General features: G+C 44.4%; 1 protein-coding gene across 1 annotated transcript in view; it reads left to right on the top strand.

Annotated features, from left to right (window-relative positions):
• LOC309552622 (uncharacterized protein) overlaps positions 1-21813 on the top strand; it is a gene marked incomplete at both ends in the record, with an annotated part of 112221 nt that extends 90408 nt beyond the window's left edge. Inside the window, 5 exons of the mRNA XM_082253563.1 lie at positions 2460-2600; positions 10000-10182; positions 14922-15069; positions 16888-17244; positions 20323-21813. Of these exons, the coding sequence (XP_082109689.1) occupies positions 2460-2600; positions 10000-10182; positions 14922-15069; positions 16888-17244; positions 20323-21813 (2320 nt within the window). The remainder of the gene's footprint in view (positions 1-2459; positions 2601-9999; positions 10183-14921; positions 15070-16887; positions 17245-20322) is intronic.
• Between the last annotated feature and the right edge of the window lie 5234 nt (positions 21814-27047).

The raw sequence follows: 27047 nt of genomic DNA on the forward strand, positions 1-27047 counted from the left end.
ATCAGATATAGTGAATGCAGAGTCCTGGGGAGATCAGATATAGTGACTGCAGAGTCCTGGGAAGACCAGATATAGTGAATGCAGAGTCCTGGGGAGACCAGATATAGTGAATGCAGAGTCCTGGGGAGACCAGATATAGTGACTGCAGAGTCCTGGGGAGACCAGATATAGTGACTGCAGAGTCCTGGGGAGACCAGATATAGTGACTGCAGAGTCCTGGGGAGACCAGATATAGTGACTGCAGAGTCCTGGGGAGACCAGATATAGTGAAAGCAGAGTCATGGGGAGACAAGATATAGTGACTGCAGAATTCTAGGGAGACCAGATATAGTGAATTCAGAGTCCTAGGGAGATCATATATAGTGACTGCAGGCTCCTGGGGAGATCAGATATAGTGAATGCAGAGTCCTGGGGGGATCAGATATAGTGACTGCAGAGTCCTGGGGAGATCGGATATAGTGAAAGCAGAGTCCTGGGGAGACCAGATATAGTGACTGCAGAATTCTAGGAAGACTGGATATAGCGAATGCAGAGTCCTGGGGAGAGCAGATATAGTGAATGCAGAGTCCTGGGGAGATCAGATCTAGTGAATGCAGGCTCCTGGGGAGATCAGATATAGTGAATGCCGAGTCCTGGGGAGATCAGATATAGTGAATGCAGGCTCCTGGGGAGACCAGATATAGTGAATGCAGAGTCCTGGGGGGATCAGATATAGTGAATGCAGAGTCCTGGGGAGATCAGATATAGTGAATGCAGAGTCCCAGGGAGATCAGATATAGTGAATGCAGGGTCCTGGGGAGACCAGATATAGTGAATGCAGAGTCCTGGGGAGATCAGATATAGTGACTGCAGAGTCCTGGGGAGACCAGATATAGTGACTGCAGAGTCCTGGGGAGACCAGATATAGTGAAAGCAGAGTCATGGGGAGACAAGATATAGTGACTGCAGAATTCTAGGGAGACCAGATATAGTGAATTCAGAGTCCTAGGGAGATCATATATAGTGACTGCAGGCTCCTGGGGAGATCAGATATAGTGAATGCAGAGTCCTGGGGGGATCAGATATAGTGACTGCAGAGTCCTGGGGAGATCGGATATAGTGAAAGCAGAGTCCTGGGGAGACCAGATATAGTGACTGCAGAATTCTAGGAAGACTGGATATAGCGAATGCAGAGTCCTGGGGAGAGCAGATATAGTGAATGCAGAGTCCTGGGGAGATCAGATCTAGTGAATGCAGGCTCCTGGGGAGATCAGATATAGTGAATGCCGAGTCCTGGGGAGATCAGATATAGTGAATGCAGGCTCCTGGGGAGACCAGATATAGTGAATGCAGAGTCCTGGGGGGATCAGATATAGTGAATGCAGAGTCCTGGGGAGATCAGATATAGTGAATGCAGAGTCCCAGGGAGATCAGATATAGTGAATGCAGGGTCCTGGGGAGACCAGATATAGTGAATGCAGAGTCCTGGGGAGATCAGATATAGTGACTGCAGAGTCCTGGGGAGATCAGATATAGTGAATGCAGAGTCCTGGGGAGATCAGATATAGTAAATGCAGAGTCCTGGGGAGATCAGATATAGTGAATGCAGAGTCCTGGGGAGATCAGATATAGTAAATGCAGAGTCCTGGGGAGATCAGATATAGTGAATGCAGAGTCCTGGGGAGATCAGATATAGTGAATGCAGAGTCCTGGGGAGAACATATATAGTGAATGTAGAGTCCTGGGGGATCAGATGTAGTGAATGCAGAGTCCTGGGGAGATCGGATATAGTGAATGCAGAGTCCTGGGGAGACCAGATATAGTGAATGCAGAGTCCTGGGGAGATCAGATATAGTGAATGCAGAGTCCTGGGGAGAACATATATAGTGAATGTAGAGTCCTGGGGGATCAGATGTAGTGAATGCAGAGTCCTGGGGAGATCGGATATAGTGAATGCAGAGTCCTGGGGAGATTGGATTAAAAAACATCATCAACTTGTATCCACCCTTTAATGAGGGAAAGTGGCAGAGTCTGCATCCCTTTAGACGTATCTCACCAGAAATGACATTTATGTTGCAGGGGATGCCCAAAACCTGACCTTTATCTTAGGGCAAACTTCTGGGGAAAATCAGTCAGCCAATCATAGAAGCAGGAAATGCCATATCTGGGGGATGTTCTGTATACTATCTGTGTACACAATGCCTCCAGGTTGCCATATTGCATTTTACAGAGAATTACAGAGCTGCCGTTTGACTAACAAGGAAGGAGAATTTTTAGTGACATTTAATAACACAATGACGTCTGTCACCATTGTATCTGCTACATTTAAAATAAAAAATTCCCACAAAGGTGGATTTACCCTTTAAGTTGTGAATGTTCCGGTATGATTAGGACATGTATGTATATTCATGGTACAGACTGACTCTGTTAGGGGTTGTGCAGGTTTTCCAGCAGTTACAGGACTGTCTGTGTCCCCGCAGTGCGTCGGAGTGTTGTGGGACTCCATATTGTCTCCTAGGACTCACCTCCACCGTTTCCTACCTGGCTCTGGGGATGCTGAACCTCTGCAAGTTCTATCTGATGGGATACGGAGCCTTCCAGAACGGGAACGCCATGCACAGGTGAGAGCGCAGCATGCCACCCCTCCTCCCATCTCTTCATTATATTGTGTGTGTGTGTATATATATATATATATATATATAGTCTATGGACTGGGCAATGTGTTAGGATCTATACTGGTATGGACTGGGTAATGTGTTAGGATCTATACTGGTATGGACTGGGTAATGTGTTAGGATCTATACTGGTATGGACTGGGTAATGTGTTAGGATCTATACTGGTATGGACTGGGTAATGTGTTAGGATCTATACTGGTATGGACTGGGGAATGTGCTAGGATCTATACTGGTATGGACTGGGTAATGTGTTAGGATCTATACTGGTATGGACTGGGTAATGTGTTAGGATCTATACTGGTATGGACTGGGTAATGTGCTAGGATCTATACTGGTATGGACTGGGTAATGTGTTAGGATCTATACTGGTATGGACTGGGGAATGTGTTAGGATCTATACTGGTATGGACTGGGTAATGTGTTAGGATCTATACTGGTATGGACTGGGGAATGTGCTAGGATCTATACTGGTATGGACTGGGGAATGTGCTAGGATCTATACTGGTATGGACTGGGTAATGTGTTAGGATCTATACTGGTATGGACTGGGTAATGTGTTAGGATCTATACTGGTATGGACTGGGTAATGTGTTAGGATCTATACTGGTATGGACTGGGTAATGTGTTAGGATCTATACTGGTATGGACTGGGTAATGTGTTAGGATCTATACTGGTATGGACTGGGTAATGTGTTAGGATCTATACTGGTATGGACTGGGAAATGTGTTAGGATCTATACTGGTATGGACTGGGGAATGTGTTAGGATCTATACTGGTATGGACTGGGTAATGTGCTAGGATCTATACTGGTATGGACTGGGTAATGTGTTAGGATCTATACTGGTATGGACTGGGTAATGTGTTAGAATCTATACTGGTATGGACTGGGTAATGTGTTAGGATCTATACTGGTATGGACTGGGGAATGTGCTAGGATCTATACTGGTATGGACTGGGTAATGTGTTAGGATCTATACTGGTATGGACTGGGGAATGTGTTAGGATCTATACTGGTATGGACTGGGTAATGTGTTAGGATCTATACTGGTATGGACGGGGTAATGTGTTAGGATCTATACTGGTATGGACTGGGTAATGTGCTAGGATCTATACTGGTATGGACTGGGTAATGTGTTAGGATCTATACTGGTATGGACTGGGGAATGTGCTAGGATCTATACTGGTATGGACTGGGTAATGTGTTAGGATCTATACTGGTATGGACTGGGTAATGTGTTAGGTTCTATACTGATATAGACTGGGTAATGTGTTAGGATCTATACTGGTATGGACTGGGTAATGTGTTAGGATCTATACTGGTATGGACTGGGTAATGTGTTAGGATCTATACTGGTATGGACTGGGTAATCTGTTCAAATCATTAGAGTGAGAGCAATAATTCTAGTGCTAGACTTTCTCTGTAACTCTAAACTGGTAACCTGTAGACATTTTTAAAGTGTCGCCTATGGGGATTTTTAAGTACCAATGTTTGTTGCCCATTCCACGAGCGTGCGCAATTTTGAAGCGTGACCTGTTGGGTATCTATTTACTCAGCGTAACATTTTATTTCACATTATAGAAAAACAATTGGGCTAACTTTACTGTTTTCTTATTTTTTTATTCAAATAAGTGAATTTTTTCTAAAAAAATTGCGTTTGCAAGACCGCTGCGCAAACACGGTGTGATAAAAAATACCCTGAGGGTACATTGGAGATTGCTGATCTTAATGTACACAAGGAAAACTTTGGTACCGAGCAGAGAAAAGACCCTACCCTTACCAGGGCCTGGGAGAATGTAGTAATGGTTAATGATGTACCTGGCGAACCAGGGGACAGGTCCTGTTTTCCTTTTTTCAGCAGCAATGAGGATTTATTGTATCGTGTATATAAAAAGAATGATGAAATTGTTGATCAGTTGGTGGTCCCTAAGCCTTACAGACGAGTGGTGCTGGAATTGGCTCATGGACACTTACTGGGAGGTCATTTAGGGGTGGAAAAAAAACCACTGAAAGGGTGTTACACAGGTTTTACTGGCCTGGGATACAGAAAGATATTGACAATTATTGTCAATCCTGTCCTGTATGTCAGATGTCAGCCCCACTACCCCACTTCCGAAGTCCGTTAGTGCCCTTACCCATTATTGAATTGCCCTTTGAGAGGATCGCCATGGACCTCGTAGGTCCACTCCCCAAGTCTGCCCGGGGTCATCAACACATTCTTGTAATCATGGATTATGCTACATGTTACCCCTGGAAGGATAGGCTGGCCTTAACTGCGAGGTCCGTCCCTGTGACATCTAGGGTTACTGAGTCCCCTCTGGTCCCTGAGGTCACGATTCCAGACACCCTGTCTTATTCCCAACAACAAGAAGCTAGAGAGTTCCTGATAAGGAATAGAGAGAAATTTTCAGAGTTACCTGGTACGACTTCAGCAGTTCAGCATGATATTGTTACTGAACCTGGGGTCCGTGTCAAGCTCAAACCGTACCGAATTCCCGATGATTGGACACAGCTGGTCACATGGTAAAGAGCCTACGTCATAGGCTCTTTACCGGGATCAGAGATGTGGAGTGACACACCGCACCACCGATCGGCACTCTGCGCGCCCTCCGGTCTATCCTGCTGGACGTCATATGACGCTGAGTCAGGATAGTGCAACCACTTTGCCGATGTCATTTTGCTATATGATGGGCGGTAAGTGGTTAAAGTGGTTGTAAATAGAAACATAGAAACATAGAATGTGTCGGCAGATAAGAACCATTTGGCCCATCTAGTCTGCCCAATATATCTGAATCCTATGAATAGTCCCTGGCCCTATCTTATATGAAGGATAGCCTTATGCCTATCCCATGCATGCTTAAACTCCTTCACTGTATTTGCAGCTACCACTTCTGCAGGAAGGTTATTCCATGCATCCACTACTCTCTCAGTAAAGTAATACTTCCTCATATTACTTTTAAACCTTTGCCCCTCTAATTTAAAACTGTGTCCTCTTGGGGTAGTTTTTCTTCTTTTAAATATGCTCTCCTCCTTTACCGAGTTAATTCCCTTTTATGTATTTAAAAGTTTCTATCATATCCCCTCTGTCTCTTCTTTCTTCCAAGCTATACATGTTAAGGTCCTTTTAACCTTTCCTGGTAAGTTTTTTCCTGCAATCCATGTACTAGTTTAGTAGCTCTTCTCTGAACTCTCTCTAGAGTATCTATATCCTTCTGGAGATATGGCCTCCAGTACTGCGCACAATACTCCAAGTGAGGTCTCACCAGTGTTCTGTACAGCGGCATAAGCACTTCTCTCTTTCTACTGCTTATACCTCTCCCTATACATCCAAGCATTCTGCTGGCATTTCGTACTGCTCTATTACATTGTCTTCCCACCTTTAAGTCTTCTGAAATAATTACTCCTAAATCCCTTTCCTCAGATACTGAGGTCAGGACTGTGTCAAATATTCTATATTCTGCCCTTGGGTTTTTACGCCCCAGGTGCATTATCTTGCACTTATCCACATTAAATTTCAGTTGCCAGAGTTCTGACCATTCTTCTAGTTTTCCTAAATCCTTTTCCATTTGGCGTTTCCCTCCAGGAACATCAACCCTGTTACATATCTTTGTGTCATCAGCAAAAAGACAAACCTTACCATCGAGTCCTTTTGCAATATCACTTATGAAGATATTAAACAAAATTGGTCCCAGTACAGATCCCTGAGGTACCCCACTGGTAACATGACCTTGTTCTGAATGTTCTCCATTGACTACAACCCTTTGTTGTCTGTCACTCAGCCACTGCCTAATCCACTCAACAATATGGGAGTCCATGCTCAATGACTGCAGTTTATTGATAAGTCTTCTATGTGGGACAGTGTCAAAAGCCTTACTAAAATCTAGATATGCAATGTCTACTGCACCTCCACCGTCTATTATTTTAGTCACCCAGTCAAAAAAATCTATAAGATTTGTTTGACATGATCTCCCTGAAGTAAACCCATGTTGTTTTTCATCTTGCAATCCATGGGATTTAAGATGTTCCACAATCCTATCCTTTAATAGGGTTTCCATTAATTTGCCTGCTATTGATGTCAGACTCACTGGTCTATAGTTGCTCGATTCCTCCCTACTACCTTTCTTGTGAATGGGCACGACATTTGCCAATTTCCAGTCTTCCGGGACGACTCCTGTTACTAATGATTGGTTAAATAGATCTGTTAATGGTTTTGCCAGCTCACCACTAAGCTCTTTTAATAATCTTGGGTGTATCTCATCAGGACCCTGTGACTTATTTGTCTTCACTTTAGACAGCAATCTTAGAATGTCTTCCTCTGTAAAGACACATGCATCAAATGATTCATTAGTCATCCTTTCAAGTGGAGGTCCTTCTCCTTCTTTTTCTTCTGTAAAAACTGAGCAGAAGTATTCATTAAGGCAGTCAGCTAGCCCTTTATTCTCTTCTACATACCTTCCGTCCTTTGTTTTTAATTTAGTTATTCCTTGTTTTAATTTCCTTTTTTCATTTATATATCTGAAGAATGTCTTATCCCCCTTTTTCATAGACTGAGCTAGTTTTTCTTCTGCCTGCGCTTTAGAAGTTCTTATAACTTGCTTGGCCTCTTTCTGCCTAATCTTGTAGATTTCCTTATCTTCATTGCTCTGGGTTTTTTTATAATCACAAAATGCTAGCTTTTTATTTTTAATGATTTGGGCCACTTCTGCTGAGTACCACAGCGGTCTCTTCCTTTTTTTGCTTTTACTGACAAGTCTAATGCAATTTTCTGTTGCCTTCAATAATGCACCTTTTAAGTAGTCCCATTTCTCCTGGACTCCATGTAATCCGTTCCAGTCAGTTCCAGTCTGATAAGGACTCATTTATGACTAATTTCATAAATTAAATCCACTCTTATAACTTTTTCCTATAGGTAAGACTTTATTAAGACTTACCTATAGGTACTGTAAAATATCTAGTTAACTTGCACCGTTTAGGAGATATTTACATTTCATGCAGCCAATGACGTCATCGGTGCATGCGCTCTGAAGAAATGGTCGCTCGTGCCGTTTCTTCAGAGCCCTGTGCCGTGACCGGCGGCTTCCGCACAAATGCGCAGGAGTGACGTCACGCGGCTCCCAGCCTGTAGCATAGCCGGAGTCCGCAGACCAGGAAGGAAGACGGCTGAAGATGGATGCGGCCTCCAGCGAGGATGACAGGTTCGTTTGAAGGTGTCACATAATGTGCTAGTATGCGATGCATACTAGCACATTAGGTATTTACTTTGCAGGGAAGAAAAAAATTGAAAGAAAAATGAAAAGTTTACTTCCTCATTAATGCTGCTTTAATTGCGATGACCAGATGACCATCATGTCACATTTTATGTGCAATGCAGTCACAATATAAATGGTTGGAGCTAAACTCAAACATCTGGGAAGTAAGCAGAGTAGTGAGCCATGCAGAAAATGTCCCATCAGCAATGTAAACGGTTGGGACTAAACACAATAGTGAGTGATGTAGGGAGGTCCCAGCCACAATGTAAACGGTTGGGACTAAATACAATAGTGAGTGATGTAGGAAAGTCCCGACCACAATGTAAACGGTTGGGACTAAACACAGTAGTGAGTGAGATAGGGAAGTCCCGGCCACAATGTAAACGGTTGGGACTAAACACAGTAGTGAGTGAGATAGGGAAGTCCCGGCCACAATGTAAATGGTTGGGACTAAACACAGTAGTGAGTGAGATAGGGAAGTCCCGGCCCCAATGTAAATGGTTGGGACTAAACACAGTAGTGAGTGAGATAGGGAGGTCCCAGCCACAATGTAAACAGTTTGGACTAAACACAGTGTTGATTCTTACATAAAAAGTCCCAGCCACAATGTAAACGGCTGGGTATAAACACAATAGTGAGTCATGTAGGGAAAGTTAAATTCCCAATATAAACAGCTGGAAGCAGAACACAGTAGTAAGTCAAACAGAAAAAGTCCCAGTCACAATGTAAAGGGCTGGGAATAAACACAGTAGTGAGTCATGTAGGGAAGTCCCAGCTGCAATGAACACGGCTGGGACTAAACGCACTGGGAGTCATGTAGGGAAAGTTCCATTAGTAATATGAACACCTGGGAACTAGACACAGTAATGAGTCGTACATAAAAAGTCCCAGCCACAATATAAACGGCTGGGTATAAACACACTGGTGAGTCATGTAGGGAAAGTTCTGTTTCCACTATAAACGGCTGGGAACTAAATACAGTTATGAGTCAGAAAGTCCCAACCACAATGTAAAGGGCAGGGGAGAACACATTGTCAGTCAAGTAGGGAAAGTCCCAGTGGCAATGAAAAAAGCTAGGAACTAAATACGTTAGTGAGTCATACAGAAAAAGTCCCAACCACAATGTAAATGGCTGGGACTAAATACATTGGTGAGTCATTTAGGGAAAGTTTAATTCCCAATATAAACAGCTGGTAACAAAACACAGCAGTGAGTCATACAGAAAAAGTCCCAGCCACAATGTAAAGGGCTGGAATAAGCACAGTAGCAAGTATTGCAGAAAAAGTCCCAGCCACGATGTAAATGGTTGTGACTAAACGCACTGGTGAGTCATATAAGGAAAGTCCTAGTAGTAATGTAAACAGCTGGGAACTGAACACAGTAATGAGTCATACAGAAAAAGTCCCAGCCACAATGTAATCGGATAGGACTAAACCCACTAGTGAGCGATGTAAGGAAAGTCCCAGCCACAATGTAAACAGCTAGGACTAAACCCACTGGTGAGTGATGTAGGGAAGTCCCAGCCACAATGTAATCGAATAGGACTAAACAAATTGTGGTTCATGTTGGGAAAGTCCCAGCTACAATGTAATCGGCTAGGAACTAAACGCGATAGTGAGCCATGCAGAAAAAGTCCCAGCCGTAATGTAAATGGTTGTGACTAAACACACTGGTGAGTCATGTAAGGAAATTCTCAGCCACAGTTGGGGACTAAACCAAGTTATAGGTTATGCAGAGAAAGTCCCAGCTGCAGTGTACATGGCTGGGACTAAACACAGTATTGAATTATGCCAGGCACAATGTAAACGGTTGGGGACTAAACACAGAAGTGAGTCGTGTCGGGAAAGTCCCAGCTGCAATGTAAACTGCTGACAACTCCACTTATAACAAAGTACATTACACTGTCCAGCTGTCATAGCTCAGTAAATAGAGAAAAAGGCAATAGTCAGCAAGTTGCAGAACTCTCCAGGATGCAGTAAGACAGCCAGGACTGGTTTAGCACTCTTCTTAGTGTGAAAAAATCCAATGATATCTGCTTTATTCTGATTATAATTAGTCCTTGTTGAACAGTAACAGAACGTTTGTTTTGTTTTTAGGGGGGTCACAGAAGGGGTGACGCTGATGCTCCTGTCTCTGCAGACAGGTCTCCTGGAGATGCAAGTCCTACAGAGAACCTTTCTGCTCAGCATCATCTTCTTCATTGTGGTCACCTCCACCCTGCAGTCCATGATTGAGATCGCTGACCCCATCGTTCTGGCTCTCGCCGCCACCGGTAACAGGTATTGTTCCAGATGCTTAACTATAGCCATGGCAGGCCATGTGGCTGCTATGGGGCCTGGAGGTAGGAAGGGGCCCCATGAGAGAAGCTTTTGAAGTAAAGTCTGCCGGACTCGATGTCACCAGGATTGTCACTGCTCACAGATCCCCCTTGTTTTTTATGTGTATTAAGGAGAATTTGTTTAGTGAACTTAGCAGTGTAGGCGTATCGCTCTCAGAGCTTCTAATACAGTCACAATATAAAAAACATGGATGAATCTGTGCCAACATCCTAATTAATGACCATACTTAGGAACTACGTTTTTGTGGTGGGACTTTTAGGCACAAAGGTACACCAACATTTCTGACACAAACTGTATATTATATAAAATACATTTACATTTTTATTGTACATTTATTTTTTAATTAGACATGAAAAACAAGGGGTAGAGAGAACATCTCCCAATGTGTTTCAAAGCATTCTTTTCAGGAGGTAGAGAGAACATCTCCCAACACATTTCAAAGTATTCTTCATTGGTAGAGCGAACATCTCCCAATGTGTTTCACAGCATTCTTCTTCAGGGATGGGGGAGAGACCATCTCCCAATGTGTTTCAAGCATTCTTCAGGAGATAAAGAGAACATCTCATAACTTCTTTTGAGACAATCTTTTTAGGGGGTAGAGAGACCATCTTCCAACATGTTTCGAGACATTCTTCTCCAGGGGTAGAGAGAACATCTGCCAACGTGTTTCAAAGCATTCTTCTACAGGGGATAAAGAGAACATCTCCCAATGTGTTTCAAAGCCCTCTTCCTCAGGAGAAGAGAACATCTCAACGTGTTTTATAGCCCTCATCTTGAGGGGGTAGAGAGAACACCTCCCAACATGGTATGACAAATTCTTCTTCAGGAGGTAGAGAGAACATCTAACACGTTTTAAGACATTCTTTTTCAGGGGATAGAGAGAACATCTCATAACTTGTTTTGAGACAATCTTTTTAGGGAGTAGAGAGACCATCTTCCAACACATTTCAAAGCATTCTTCATTAGTAGAGCAAACCTCTCCTGTTTCATAGCATTCTTCTTCAGGGGGTAGAAAGAATATTTCCCAAAGTGTTTCATAGCATCCTTCCTCAGGGGGTAGAGAGAACATCTCCCAATGTGTTTCAAGCATTCTTCAGGGAATAGAGAGAACATCTCCCAACACGTTTTAAGACATTCTTTTTCAGGGGATAGAGAGAACATCTCCCAAGTTGTTTTGAGACAACCTTTTTAGGGGGTAGAGAGAACATCTTCCAACATGTTTAGAGACATTCTTCTCCAGGGGGTAGAAAGAACATCTTCCAACGTGTTTCAAAGCATTCTTCTACAGGGGATAAAGAGAACATCTCCCAATGTGTTTCAAAGCCCTCTTCTTCAGGAGCTAGATCGAACATCTTCCAACAGGTTTCAAAGCATTTTTCTTTTAGGGGTTGAAGAGAACATTGCCCAACACATTTCAAAGTATTCTTCTTTAGGGGGTATAGAGAACATTATTGATTGAAACACAAGCGTTGTGTACAATAAAATCAAAGGTTTTTTTTTTTATATATATATATATATATATTATACAGTTTGTGTCAGAAATGTTGGTCTATATTGGTGCCGAAAAAGTCTCACCACAAAAATGTAGATCCTAAAGCTTCTGATATAGCCCAGCCAATCTGAGATTATCTTGGACTGGCCAATGCAGTCTTCCTGAAGCAGTTACATCCCAGAGTATCTCCAAAGGTTTGTAGTTATGGAGAAAAAAAAAAGCATTCAATGAAATTTGTATTAAGCCCCTTTCACACTTGTGCAACCTAAAAGTCGCACAATTTGGCCACAATTTTGAGTGAACATGAAGCAATGCCTATGGACCTCAAAACGCATCAAAGTTGGACCAAAGTAGTGCAGGGACTACTTTGAAGTCACACAGATATGAATAGTACTCATTGGAAATCATGGAGTACAACTTTTCATGCAACTTTGCAGCCCCAAGTCGCAGGACAAGTTGCACAAGTGTGAAAGGGGCCTTAGAGTAGTGGTGTGTGCAGGAGTACCAACAGTTACGAAATTGTAATGAGAATTCCCTGCACTGCTGTCCCCCCAAAAGTTATATCATTAGCACAGCATCCTGGCAGTGTACTGACTGTGCTGACCGCTCTCCTGATACCTGTTTTTGATTTAGAGTGAACATCTAAAATAAATGTTCTAAATTATATGTTTTATCCAATATTTCCCCAACATGTTTCAAAGCATTCTTCTTCCGGGGTAGAGAGAACGTCACCCAAATCCTTTCATAGCTTTTTTCTTCAGGGGGTAGAGAGAACATCTCCCAACACGTTTCATAGCTTTCTTCTTCAGGGGGTAGAGAGAACATCTTCCAACACGTTTCATAGCTTTCTTCTTCGGGGGTAGAGAGAACATCTTCCAACACGTTTCATAGCATTTTTCTTCAGGGGGTAGAGAGAACATCTCTCAACACGTTTCATAGCATTTTTCTTCAGGGGGTAGAGAGAACATCTCTCAACATGTTTCATAGCATTTTTCTTCAGGGGGTAGAGAGAACCTCTCCCAACACGTTTCATAGCTTTCTTCTTCAGGGGGTAGAGAGAACATCTTCCAACACGTTTCATAGCATTTTTCTTCAGGGGGTAGAGAGAACATCTCTCAACACGTTTCATAGCTTTTTTCTTCAGGGGGTAGAGAGAACATCTCCCAACACTTTTCATAGCTTTCTTCTTCAGGGGGTAGAGAGATCATCTCCCATTACCTTTTTAATGCATTCTTCTTCAGGGGTAGAAAGAACATCTCCCAACACGTTTCATAGCTTTTGTCTTCAGGGGGTAGAGAGAACATCTCCTATTACGTTTTGATGGATTCTTCTTCAGGGGTAGAAAGAACATCTCCCATAGCGGTTCATAGCATTTTTCTTTGTAGGTAAAGAGAACATTATTGGATGAAACCTATAAGTTTTTTGTACAATAGGAATTAAAGTTATACATTAAAATCAAAGACAGTGCTGTCACAGAGTGTTCTACCAGGTGCCACATAGAGAGGTCGCCTAGGGGCCCCCATCGAAATGTTGCCATGGCCCCCATGATCTATGTTTATGCCCCTGTGTTGCACAGGCTACTGAGGTAAAACACTGGATTTTGAGTCATTGATACAATATCAGATAAAGTGTATAAAAAACAGGAACTTCTTCATCAAATTCAACCTGTGAAGGTTCTGACTAATCAATGTGATTACCTGTAATCATAATCGTAATCAAAAGCTGCTGCAAGTCAGATAGAGCTCACCTTATTTACTGGCTAGAGAGTGTCCCACGTCATTTAGCTCTTTACTCCCCAGTCTGACTGTCCCTGGCCCACCCGTGTCATTCATTAAATTTCACTTCATTCATTCATGGAGGTTCAGCATCCTTTGTGGACGTCATCTGGTCCAGCCTGCAAAGGAACGGCTCCTCCCCCAGACTGACACCCACCCATTAAGGCATTTTAATATTTGCATAACTCCTCCCAGGAACCAGCCTACTAATTGCTTCAAGACTGAAGTTTCTTGAGGCTTTCTGCCAGCTCCTTCCACCAGTCATGATCTGGGACAGATGTGGCCCTTTGCTTGCCTTTATCTGGCCCTTAGGGCACAGTTCCTCCCATTAATGGTATGAGGCACTATTCCTTCTACTGACACCAACAAGGAGGCACCATTTCTTCCCACTGACGCCAACAGTGGGGCGCGATTCTTCCCATCGGCACCAATAATAGGGCACGATTCTTCCCATCGGCACAAATGACATGGCACTATTTCCCCCACTGACACCGACATTGGGGCCACTATTCCTCCCCCTGATAATAACAAGATGGCATGATTCCTTCCACAGACACCAAGGTTGGGGCATGATTCTTCCTATTGACACCAAGGATGGGGCACAATTCCTCCAACTGACACCAATTATGATGCAGGATTCATCCCACTGACACCAAGGATGGGGCACGATTCCTCCCACTGATACCAGTGATGGGGCACAGTTCCTCCCACTCACACCAACAATGGGAATCAGTTCCTCCCACTCACACCAACAATGGGGAACAATTCCTCCAACTGACCCCAATTATGATGCAGGATTCCTCCCACTGACACCAGTGATGGGGCACAAATCCTCCCACTGAGAACAACAATGGGGAACAATTCCTCCAACTGACACCAATGATAATTCATGATTTCTCTCATTGACACCAGTGATGGGACACAGTTCTTCCCACTGAGACACCAACAATGAGGAACAATTTTTCCCCCTGACACCAATGATGATTCCTCTCCCTACTAACTAGAGGTGCTATGTCATTTACTTACTGCCATTGACCACCAAGCCCGAGGCATTGTTTACCTCACTGACCCTGGGACATTTAATACTCCCACTGGCCGGCCCCCCTGAAGTCTGAAGTTTAGTAAAGTAGCCCCTTATTTAGAATGTTTGGAGGCCCTTGTGACACCAATGGATCTATTATGAGGTATGTAATGAAAATGGAAAGGTTTTATTCAAAAATGTCATTAGCATGCTGATGAGGAAGTTGGGGTGGACAAGGGAAGGCAAAATAGACTTCAGCTTTAAGCCACATTATGGTTCTTTTACAAACTCTGATGCAAAATCAAATCTAGGAATAACACTGGAACACAGTTGAATTGTTTTATGGTGCCTGAGAAGTCACCATGGTCCTTATTGTCTGTTCTGCCCTCAGGAGTGTGTGGAAACACGTGCGGGGGCTCAGTCTGTGCCTCTTTCTGCTGATCTTCCCCACCTTTATGGCCTACAAGATTGCCTACGTCTTCCACATGGATTTCTGGCTGCTCATCCTGGTGTCCAGCTGTCTGCTCACCTCCCTGCAGGTAACCCGGCCTGTCCGCATGTACAGATCAATGTAACCAGGGGTTCATTTTTCTTAAAGGTTTATTCCACCAATAAGTGACAACTTAGCATGGGGTAGCCAATAACAGTTGGTCACATTTAATTGGACTTGTTCTGTAATGTTGAGGACATTTTGTACCTTCGCCAAGGCACTTCTTCAGTTCTAAAGAGTGTTCGCTACATCCCCTAACATTAATATCCCCACACCCACACCTTCATCCAATCACTATGCAATGTGTAAGGAGAGGACAAAACCAGAGGAATTCCAAGCTCAACTAACCAACCAGTCTGCTTACCAACCGACTTAACCTGTCTAATAGTATGCGTTAAAAACAGGGGTTTAGTTAGCACACATTTGCAAATGAATGCGTAAGCTACAAGGCCACGTCACGGCACCCTGTATTACCTGCAGTCCTAACTCCTGTACATCTATGAGAGTCTCCACAGTGGAAGCACATGTATTCTAATGGATGGATAGAGGGCAGGTGGGCCTGGAGGTAGCCCAATTCTCCTTAAAGGTACAGGGGCACACTGGGCACCTAGCACAATGGCAGCAAAGGTGTCCAGTGTGTCCCCTCACCAATATTACATCAGTAACAAACAAATTGTCCCCTGCCCCCACCTTTAACTGGCCTTCACACCAAGGAGCACATGGAAGGGCAACGCATGCATAATAAAGCCAGAGAAATTCCCAGCACAACTCACAAACCAGTTTGCTTACCAAACAAATGAACCTGTCTAACAGTATGCGTTAAAAACAGGGGCAGGGGCCATTTTGTTATTGTGTAAGGACAGATTGATTGTCCAAGAATAGTGATGAGCTTGGGTTCAATCTGAACCCAAGTTCAGTCAGATGTCATTGACCTAATGTGGCCATGTAGCCATATTACCGCTTGACTCCCAAGGCCGATTCTGACACTTCTCACTTGTTACATTTTTATTGCTACAAAATTACTTAGAACCCCCTAACATTATAAATATATATATTGCTTATGTTGTCAGGGGTTCCTGGTGACGTCAGTGATGTCACTGCTATCCCCGCCCTTTTGCTTATGTGGTCAGGGATTCCTGCTGATGTCACTGCTATCCCCGCCCTTTTGCTTATGTGGCCAGGGATTCCTTTGTGTCCATTCACACACACAGCCTCGGCTGCACCCCACCCCCTCTTTCTCCACATCGGCTAACTGGCTGTAATTGACAGCTCCCACAGCCAATGAGGAGAGAGAGTCCTCAGAGAGCCGAGGCTCTCATGCACATTGCTGGATCCCAATAGGGCTCAGGTAAGTATGGGGGGGGGGGGGGCTGCTGCACAAAGAAGGCTTTTTTTTACCTTCATGCATGAAGGTAAAAAAACTTGAGCTTCTACAACCATTTTAAATCTTAAGGGAGCTTCTAAGCTTCCCTGCTATGTTTTTGTTGCTGCCTGTGTTCCCTTGGGGCAGATTCTCCCCCCCCCCTCCTCACATCCATCCTGTTCTGTCTGACATTCATCATATAGACAGGAAGTGGTTATATTTCACCATTTCCTGTTCTATGTGACACCTGCCAGACAATAGAATGGGAAGAACTCTCCCAAAGTGAGAGAAATTGCATGCAGTCATCCTTGGAGTGAATGTAGACAGGAAGTGACTGTTAAGACAGTGCAGGAGATCAGCAGCTCCTAAGATGTATCAAAAAGATAAAAACAAAAATCCATCTGTTTAATACACAGAGCTTCCTGCAAAGTAGTGATCATTCAGTTTCATGTTCTTCCCACTCTGACTCTGAGAGCATCGCCCCCTCACCACCCTTTCCTTCAGGTCCTAGGCACCCTCTTCATCTACGCCCTCTTCATGATGGAGCTGTTCCTGGACAGCCGAGTGGAGCGGATGGATGAGATCATCTACGGGGTGAACGCCATCAGCCGGGTGCTGGAATTCCTGGTGGCGCTGTGTGTGGTGGCCTATGGCACCTGGGAGTCCATATTCGGGGAGTGGAGCTGGATGGGAGTGTCGGTCATCATCGTCCATTCCTACTTCAATGTCTATCTAAGGGCTCAGTCTGGCTGGAGGAGCTTTCTTCTCCGTAGAGAGGCTGCCAAGAAGATCAGCCACCTGCCTAGGGCCACAGAGGAGGAGCTGAGGGCCCACAATGATGTCTGCTCCATCTGCTTCCAGGTGAGGGAAACTGGGGGGAGTTACAAAACAGGTAAAGGACGCTCGCTGTATAGCTCGTCAGTTCAGGTCTGGCCCAATAGAATAGTCCACAGAAAGGATTGCGGCACCACTGTGAAAATTTTATTTAAGATTTCAGAATATTAATGCAATGACATCAATGCCATCCCAGTCTTAGTCCGTAGGGTTCAATATTGAGTTGGTCCACCCTTTACAGCTATAACAGCTTCAACTCTTCTGGGAAGGCTGTCCACAAGGTTTAGGAGTGTCTATGGGAATGTTTCACCATTCTTCCAGAAGCACATTTGTGAAGTCAGGCATAAATGTTGGAGAGAAGGCCTGGCTCACAGCCTCCACTCAAATTCATCCCAAAGGGGTTCTATTGGGTTGAGGTCAGAACTCTGTGCCCAAATAAATAGTCAGGCTCCTCCACCCAAAACTCGCTCATCCATGTCTTTATGGACCTTGCTTTGTGCACTGGTGTGCAGTCATATTGGAACTGGAAGGGACCATCCCCAAACTCCTCCCACATAGTTGAGAGCATGAAATTGTCCAAAATGTCTTGGTATGATGACGCCTTAAGAGTTCCCTTCACTGGAACTAGGGGGCCAAGCCCAACCCCTGAAAAACAACCCCACACCATAATCCCCCCTCCACCAAATGATTTGGATCAGTGCACAGAGCAAGGCCCATAAAGACATGGATGAGCGAGTTTGGGGTGGAGGAACTTGACTGGCCTGCACAGAGTCTTGACCTCAACCAGATAGAACATCTTCGGGATGAATTTGAGTGCGGACTGCGACTTAGGCCTTCTCTCCAACATCAGTGCCTGACCCCACAAATGCCATAGACACACTTCTAAACCTTGTGGACAGCCTTCCCAGAAGAGTTGAAGCTGTTATAGCTGCCATGGGTGGGCCAACTCAATATTAAACCCTACGGACTAAGACTGGGATGTCATTAAAGTTCATGTGTGTGTAAAGGCAGGCGTCCCAATACTCTTGGTAATATAGTGTGTGTGTATAAATAAATGTGTGTGTGTATATATATATATATATATATATATATATATATATACACAGTGGGTACGGAAAGTATTCAGACCCCCTTAAATTTTTCACTCTTTGTTATATTGCAGCCATTTGCTAAAATCATTTAAGTTCATTCTTCTTCCTCATGAATGTACACATAGCACCCCATACTGACAGAAAAACACAGAATTGTTGACATTGTTGCAGATTTATTAAAAAAGAAAAACTGAAATATCACATGGTCCTAAGTATTCAGACCCTTTGCTCAGTATTTAGTAGAAGCCCCCTTTTGATCTAATACAGCCAGGAGTCTTTTTGGGAAAGATGCAACAAGTCTTTCACACCTGGATTTGGGGATCCTCTGCCATTCCTCCTTGCAGATCCTCTCCAGTTCTGTCAGGTTGGATGGTAAACGTTGGTGGGCAGCCATTTTTAGGTCTCTCCAGAGATGCTCAATTGGGTTTAAGTCAGGGCTCTGGCTGGGCCATTCAAGAACAGTCACGGAGTTGTTGTGAAGCCACTCCTTCGTTATTTTAGCTGTGTGCTTAGGGTCATTGTCTTGTTGGAAGGTAAACCTTCGGCCCAGTCTGAGGTCCAGAGCACTCTGGAGAAGGTTTTTGTCCAGGATATCCCTGTACTTGGCCGCATTCATCTTTCCCTCGATTGCAACCAGTCGTCCTGTCCCTGCAGCTGAAAAACACCCCCACAGCATGATGCTGCCACCACCATGCTTCACTGTTGGGACTGTATTGGACAGGTGATGAGCAGTGCCTGGTTTTCTCCACACATACCGCTTAGAATTAAGGTCAAAAAGTTCTATTTTGGTCTCATCAGACCAGAGAATCTTATTTCTCACCATCTTGGAGTCCTTCAGGTGTTTTTTAGCAAACTCCATGCAGGCTTTCATGTGTCTTACACTGAGGAGAGGCTTCCGTCGGGCGACTCTGCCATAAAGCCCCGACTGGTGGAGGGCTGCAGTGATGGTTGACTTTCTACAACTTTCTCCCATCTCCTGACTGCATCTCTGGAGCTCAGCCACAGTGATCTTTGGGTTCTTCTTTACCTCTCTCACCAAGGCTCTTCTCCCCCGATAGCTCAGTTTGGCCGGACGGCCAGCTCTAGGAAGGGTTCTGGTCGTCCCAAACGTCTTCCATTTGAGGATTATGGAGGCCACTGTGCTCTTAGGAACCTTAAGTGCAGCAGAAATCTTTTTGTAACCTTGGCCAGATCTGTGCCTTGCCACAATTCTGTCTCTGAGCTCTTCAGGCAGTTCCTTTGACCTCATGATATTCATTTGCTCTGACATGCATTGTGATCTGGAAGGTCTTATATAGACAGGTGTGTTTCCTAATCAAGTCCAATCAGTATAATCAAACACAGCTGGACTCAAATGAAGGTGTAGAACCATCTCAAGGATGATCAGAAGAAATGGAAAGCACCTGAGTTAAATATATGAGTGTCACAGCAAAGGGTCTGAATACTTAGGACCATGTGATATTTCAGTTTTTCTTTTTTAATAAATCTGCAACAATGTCAACAATTCTGTGTTTTTCTGTCAGTATGGGGTGCTATGTGTACATTCATGAGGAAGAAGAATGAACCTAAATGATTTTAGCAAATGGCTGCAATATAACAAAGAGTGAAAAATTTAAGGGGGTCTGAATACTTTCCGTACCCACTGTATATACCACACAAAGTCAGATCTTGAGAGTTTGATCACGTTATCCTAAGTAATTGGCACATCTAAGGAACAGCCAGCATAAACAGTATGCTAATCCACATCCAGAAACTAATAGCTGGCGGTGATCTAATTAACAAGAACTAATTAACAACTAGTCACCTAGACAAGTCTAGGTGACTCGGGTCATTGTCCACCCAGACGGTTCGGAACCAGACCCAGGGCTCTCATTAACCATCTTTTGTTGAGTTTCAAGTTGACATAGACTATCATGGCTTCCTTGACTGTTTAATGTAAAAATGTTCTCTCTATCTTTAATACTTTTTCATCTGGGCATTGTAATAATATATATATATATCTGTGATCCGGCAGGAAATGTCTCTCGCTGTCATCACCACCTGCGGTCATTTCTTTCATGCTGACTGTCTGAAGAAATGGCTGTATGTACAGGACACCTGTCCTCTGTGTCACCAGCTGGTGAGACCCATAGGTAGAGATGACAAGGAAGAGGAATGTGAGGAGTCTGATTCTGATGAGAGGGAAGCAGGAGGACGAGGCGGATTCCACACAGGAGAAGAGAATGGGATTGGATTACAAGGGGAGAACTTGGAAGAACCCCAAGCAGGAAGCTATGGAATGGAGAGGGGAACATTTGTTGGAGAAAACGACCACAGCATAGAAGAAGCCATTGGAAGAAGCCATCAGGAAAAAAGACAAGAAACAGAGAATGTATCCTACAGAGATTTGGAAGGGGTCCTTTTGGAGGAGAGGAAGGATATTCTTTGCTGGGGGTTGGAGGAGGATCGCTACAGGAAAGAGCAGGAAGAGGAGGTCCTCTGTATGAAGAAACAAGAAGATGAAGTCCTCTATAGAAAGGAACACAATCAGCAGGCCTCATGGAGTCAGGGTGATGTCCTCCTCCATAGGGGAGAGCAAAAAGTAGGGCATACCTGTAGGAAAGAGCAAATAAAAGAGAACTTTCCCAGTAGCAAGAAGGAAAAGACCATCTTCAGTGAGCACCAGGAGGTGGTCTCTGGTAGAAAAGCAGTACATGTTCTTCTCGGGGGGGAAGGAGTTGTTCACCACAGGGAGGAGCAAAAATATGGGGTTCCTTATAGAGAGGAGACAAAGGTACCTTGCAAGGAAGACCAGGATGTAGTCCCCTTTAGGAAGGCAGCTCAGGTCCTTTACAGTGAGTTGGAAGAGGTCCACGGCAGGGAGGAGTGGAAGGAAGAAGTTCCTGGTGGAAAGGAGAAGTTCTTCTACAGTGAGGAAGAGGAGGTGGAACCCTTTAGGAATGTAGTCCAGGTTCTTGACAGTGAGTTGAAGGAGGTCCTCGGCAGGGAGATGCAGAAGGAAGAAGTTCCTGCTGGAAAGGAGAAGGTGTTCTACAACGAGGAGGAGGAGGTGGCGCCCTGTAGGAATGCAGTCCAGGTTTACAAGAAGTTAGAGGAGTTTCCATACAGGGAGGAACAGAAGAAGGAATTCCCTTGTGGAAAAGAGAGAGTCCTCCACAGTGAGAAGGGGGTGGTACCCTGTAGGAAGCCAGCGCAAGTTATTTTCAGGGAGGCAGATGAAGTGGCAGGGGAGGACCCCTATAGGGAGGAGCAGGAGGTGGTCCCTTTCATTGAGGCAGTACAGCTTCTTCACAGGGAGGCATGGGATATGACAGAGTTGAACCCCTATAGTAAGGAGCAGGTTCTTTATGGGAAGGTGAAGGAAGACCCCCCTAGGGAGAAGAAGAAAATAGTGCCTTTTAGGGAGGAGACACAGGTTCTTTCCAGAGAGGCAGAGGAAGTAGCAAAGGAGAATACCTACAGGGAGCAGAAAGAGGGAGGAGTCTTCTACGATGAAGAAACTTAATTCTGGGTGGACAAAGCTAGAGGTAATTTTGTAAAGAGATGCCAAAAAGTAACTGGAGAATATGCAGTGAAAAACTGACTGGTGGCCTAAGGAAATGACCAGTGCCACCCCCGGAGTCAGAGGTGAGAGCCTCGGATTAGGAGGAATGCTTTCATCATTATGGAGGAACGCCCAGCTTAAGGACAATATGGCTTCTCGCTGACATCCTACACTGGCAGTTGAGACTTCGACAGGCCTGAAATAAGAGACTTGCTAATAAAACAAAGCAAAAGACTCCACCAAGGTTCAAGTGATGATAAATATCAGGGATGTATAGTTATTTTGTTTTATAGGTTCCAGTATTGACCCAACGATGTCTAACAAGGAAAATAGCCATGCTCCCAGCTGGACTGGGGCCTTCCGTCACCAAAGCACTGTGCCATGGTCACCTCAAAGCCATTAATTTAAAAAGGAAGAAAACTTTATGGAAATGAGTTCCTAATAACATTCATGAAAACAAAGATCGGACGTTGCTTCTGAAAACAAATGACTGGTATAAAATATGACTGGCTTGTAGAACATGTAACATTTCACAAGTTAAAACAGAACTCCTGGCAGATATTAAAAACAATCTAAAGCAAATAAAGTGTATTTTACTTACAGGTAGTATACGTACTTACTTTGACTTCCTATCAGCCTTCTGGGGTTTCCTGCAAAGCAGCACTGCGGAAATAAACCCATTGATTTACCAGGTTCAAAAAACATTGCTGGCAATGTAACTGTCACATTTGCTTGTGCTCTCTCAACCAAACTGTCAAACCATCAAATGGCTGATGCAGCACCATGGCAGCTGAAGACCAAACAGAGGCCAAGATGGCAGCTTCATTTTAGCTGAAAACGATAGGAGGGTTCAGTTCCACTTTAACTGAGAGAGGGCTTGGTCAGCTTGAGTCAACTGGGGCTCTTCTGCATGCTGTGGCAGATCGTTGCCCTTCCAGTGTCTAGAAAGCGATCGTTACCCAGAATTCTCGACCAGGCAGGTTGAGGGGCTCCAGGGAGCTTGTAAAGTGAAGAGGAAACTGGATTTTCAGTTTCCTCAGTGTTTTAAAAAAGTCCAGTTTGGGACCTGGAGCCTGGAGATTTCAAAGTGATCCGGGTGGGATGAAATCTCCAATCCTGGGCCAGACCTCCTGTGTGTCGGGGTGGAGCACAGAACCATGGTTAGGTCATTATTAAAAGCCCAGCACACACCTGACCAATTAGTATGCTGGCTATACTGAATAGCTGGACTCAGGATTGGAGATTTCATCCCACCCGGATCAATTGGAAATCTCCAGGCTCTAGGTCCCAAACTGGACTTTTTAAAACACTGAGGAAACTGAAAAGGCACTTTCCTCTTCACTTCACAAGCTCCCTGGAGCCCCTCAACTCGCCTGGTCGAGAATTCTGGGTAACAATCGCTTTCTAGACACTGGCAGGGCAACGATCTGCCACAATGCTTACAGGCTTATATGGAAGCGCTCATCGGTGGACTGCTCCTCCTTCACTGTCCCATCTCGGGGCCCTAGACCAGGTCAAGTTGCTTACTTTCAGTATATTCATCAAGAAGTTCCAGCACCTGTCTAGAGTTCAGTGCTGTTGTACTGAACACGCAGCAAGAAGCCCCGCCTGGGACCTCCTCTTCTGACGTGGTTCACCGAAAACTGGGCCTAATGGTGGAGTAGGGGACATGTAAGGAGGTCCAAGGTGGCTTGTGTCACTCTCTTAGGCCAGTTTAGAGCATAGTAGGCTTTCCATGTACAGTATGCTAAGATTTATTTTTTCAGAAAAAAGCTTGTATTTTAAAATGTTACATAAAAAAAAACCTGTCCCCCTCAGCCTATTGCTCAGGGGTAAAAGAAAGGTATGGGGCACGGGATCTCTTAAAGCTGCGGGTGTTCTCAGTCAAGTTTTAAGCTGTGTAGAGGGAATGATTCTGCCTAGGCAGCTCCCACCGGAGTAGTGGTTGGCTTTTTACCCGAGTAAGGACTGGGTGTGCAAGGAGTAAAGCGCTAACAGCTCAATGTATACAGTCCAGATTTATTTTTATTCAGACTTATTTCCTAAATATCCAACATGTTTCAGGGGTTCAAAAGTCCCCTCTTCATCAGGCCTGGGAACTGTTTGTTGGCAATAATTCAGACTCGCATGGCCCTAGGCATCAAAGTTCCTTTAGATATCTGGGAGCACTCCATGAGACACAGAGACGGCAGGTACGATGTCACAGAATGCTGGGCTCTATTCAGACAGTAAAGTGCAAGTGTCCGGTATTAGTCTTTCAGTAACTAAAAAGCATCTGAAGTGATCATCACATTACCCTTTCCGAATCCCTCCAACACTACCAAGCTCTGATGAAGGGGGATCCATTTGAACCCCTGAAACATGTTGGATATTTATGATATAGGAGTCTGAATTAAATTAAATCTGGACCATTTAAATCAACTTTGTCCCTAGTCTTAAAAAAAAAAAAAAGGCATGGCTGCAAAGCAAGAAATGAATACACCCCTGTCCTGTGCTGCATTAGGGTCCTTTCACACGGGCTTTCCGCCCGGCGGACTCCTTTTGCTCAGCAGGGATCGATCCCCTGATCCCTGCTGAGCAGGAAGATGACGGTTCCATCTCCGCTTATTTTGCAGAGACGGAACTCTCAGAGCCCCTCTCTCCTCTATGGGAGATTGGATGAAAACGGACCGCCTGTCCTATCCGATCCGATCCTCCAGACGGATGGAAAATAGGGTTTCCATTTGTCTGGATTTCACCGACAGGATCGCATCAGATAGCAGCGGGTGTCAGCGGAGATGTCACCGCTGACATCCGCTGCTCCATAGAGGTGCATGGAGAATCCGAACAGGTCCGCCTGAAAAACTGGCAGCCATGTGAAAGGGGCCTAATGGATTTAAGCTTGCTAATGAGTGCTTAACATTAGTCCCTCTCTGCGCTATGTGGATCCTTCAGCCAACTGTGACCTATATTGCTTGATGTGCAAGAAGTTAAGCACCAAAAGCAGAATGGAAGGCCAGATTTAATTTTATTTTGAATCATAAAAAGCCAACACATTTCGGGTGTTCAAAGGGTCACCCTTCATCAGGGCTTAGTATTGGTAAATGAGGACGTGTACTCACACTGTTGCAGGGATTCTTGGGAGTTTGGAATAATTACTCCAGATGCTGGTTTAACAGATGCCCAATCTACCAAACTACTGATTCCTATCACCTTACGTGTAATGGAGATGAACAAAGGCAGATATGTGTGACGTACAGCTGGGTGGAAGCCGGGGGTCTTCCATAGATACAGTGGAGTCAGGAAACGTAGCCACCCTGGAACCCAAAGTGTGTATTTTGCAGAATTACCAAGGGAAGATAAATGGGGGGAAAAAAAGCCTGAAAAAAAATAAAGCAAATGAAGCCACCACTTCTCAGGGCCGGGAAGCTGCAATATATTACATTTTCGAGTTTAAATATGCTTCAGGTCTTTACAGTATATGTTCTAAATTCCCGGTATTATTACATAGTAACAGATGGATGTTCTTAAAGACTCTTGTAACGGAACAGGGCACCCCTGACAGTGTACCTCCGTTGACAGATGCTCCTAGTGCTTCCAGAGGGGCTCCAAGCACTCCACCAGACACCGTAACCAGTTCAGAGTCCACGAACCGCCGCAGCTTGGTTAGGGTCTCGTTGTCTCCTACCTACCCTGGACCTACGACAAGGCTCCAGGTTCCAGTGGGTGAACCTCTCTTTCCCCAGAGAGTGCAGCAGAACAAGCTCTTACACAAGCTCTTACAAGAGCTCAGTGATTCTCTAAGGGAGTATGGAGGACATAGCAATCCCTTGCAGCAGATTCCCCCAATAAGAGACAGGACTCTAGATTGAGGTTGAAGGAACTTTAGAACAACTTTATTGAACAAGACTTATATACAGTTTTCACCCACAAGGTTACCACCCAGATGGACCTTGTTGAAGACTGAACATAATATTCACCATCCAATAGGAACAGAGTTTTACACACTCATACAGTGTACAAAATATACAATGTGGGACAATCCCCCCTCCCCCTTAGCATCCAATCCACATATCTTTATACATCCCATAATACGTTTCTCTTAAGGCAGACAGACAGAACAATGGGAGGTCATTAACACTTAACAATGAGACAGGGCAATCCACATTCCCTCCCAATACACAAACAAAAGGAAAACCTGTCTGAAATTGAAAGATATGTAATATACACAGCATTTAGGAATTACAGATTTCATGGCAAATGGGAATAAATCTTAATATTTCTATGTGGAGATATTGCTGGCAAATATGAAGCAATCCAAACCATTACTTATCTGTCTTTAAATTCCAGTGATGGTGAATACTGTCACAGCTCTCTTTCATAAATCAGCTGATTTGTTTGTTAGTGACCTCCTACAATGAAGCAGCAGTGATGTGTGGCCTTACATGGGATCCCCCAGAAGAAGACCCCCCTCTGGTAGGGGGTGTTTATTCAAACCCCAAATAATATCTTGTTCTCCCAGGACCACATTGCTGCCAATGTTGCACATTCATCGTCTTACATGTATTGTATTTCTTCTCTATGCAATATGGAAAGCTATGCACCAAATAAATGTGACCTCTGACCTGTAATGTTTCTTGTCCAGTCTATACTGAACTCCATTTCTAGTAATTACCTGCCCCCCCCCCCCCCCCCGCCTCTTTCCAGGACTTAAAGGTACACATCATTCTAAACTTCAGTAAGTAGGCAGCTACGGCTAGTCTTCATTCACGGTGTGCAATGGTGCTTCAGGGTTCACTGCAGCCAAAGCATGTCATGTTACCTCCTGTATTAGGACCACCATCAAAGGGGACACCATCACTCCGAAAACATCTGGAAGTGCCCATACACAGGTGTGCCCATTGGGGAGTGTTTTCATGCTGATGACATCATTCTCATGATCCTTCATTAGTCTGACTCATTCATTGCTAAAGCTCCCGTTCTGTTATCTGTACGATTTCTGCCCGCATAGAGTTGAAACCCTGTGTGTTCTCACCATCACTTTAATTTCATTACCCTGACCCCGAGTCCTGGTACCGGCCCACAAGCCATATCTGAAGCCATCAGCATGGCTCAAAAAAAATACAATGCTGTACACTCCTAGCCCTGACCACCCTGTCTACCTGCATGCACTCTAGCCTGAATAAATTGGCTATATGCAAGCCCTCCGCCCTGGC

This window comes from Pelophylax lessonae, assembly GCF_965119305.1.
Source record: "Pelophylax lessonae genome assembly, chromosome: 1".
In the NCBI taxonomy this organism is placed as follows: Eukaryota; Metazoa; Chordata; class Amphibia; order Anura; family Ranidae; genus Pelophylax; species Pelophylax lessonae.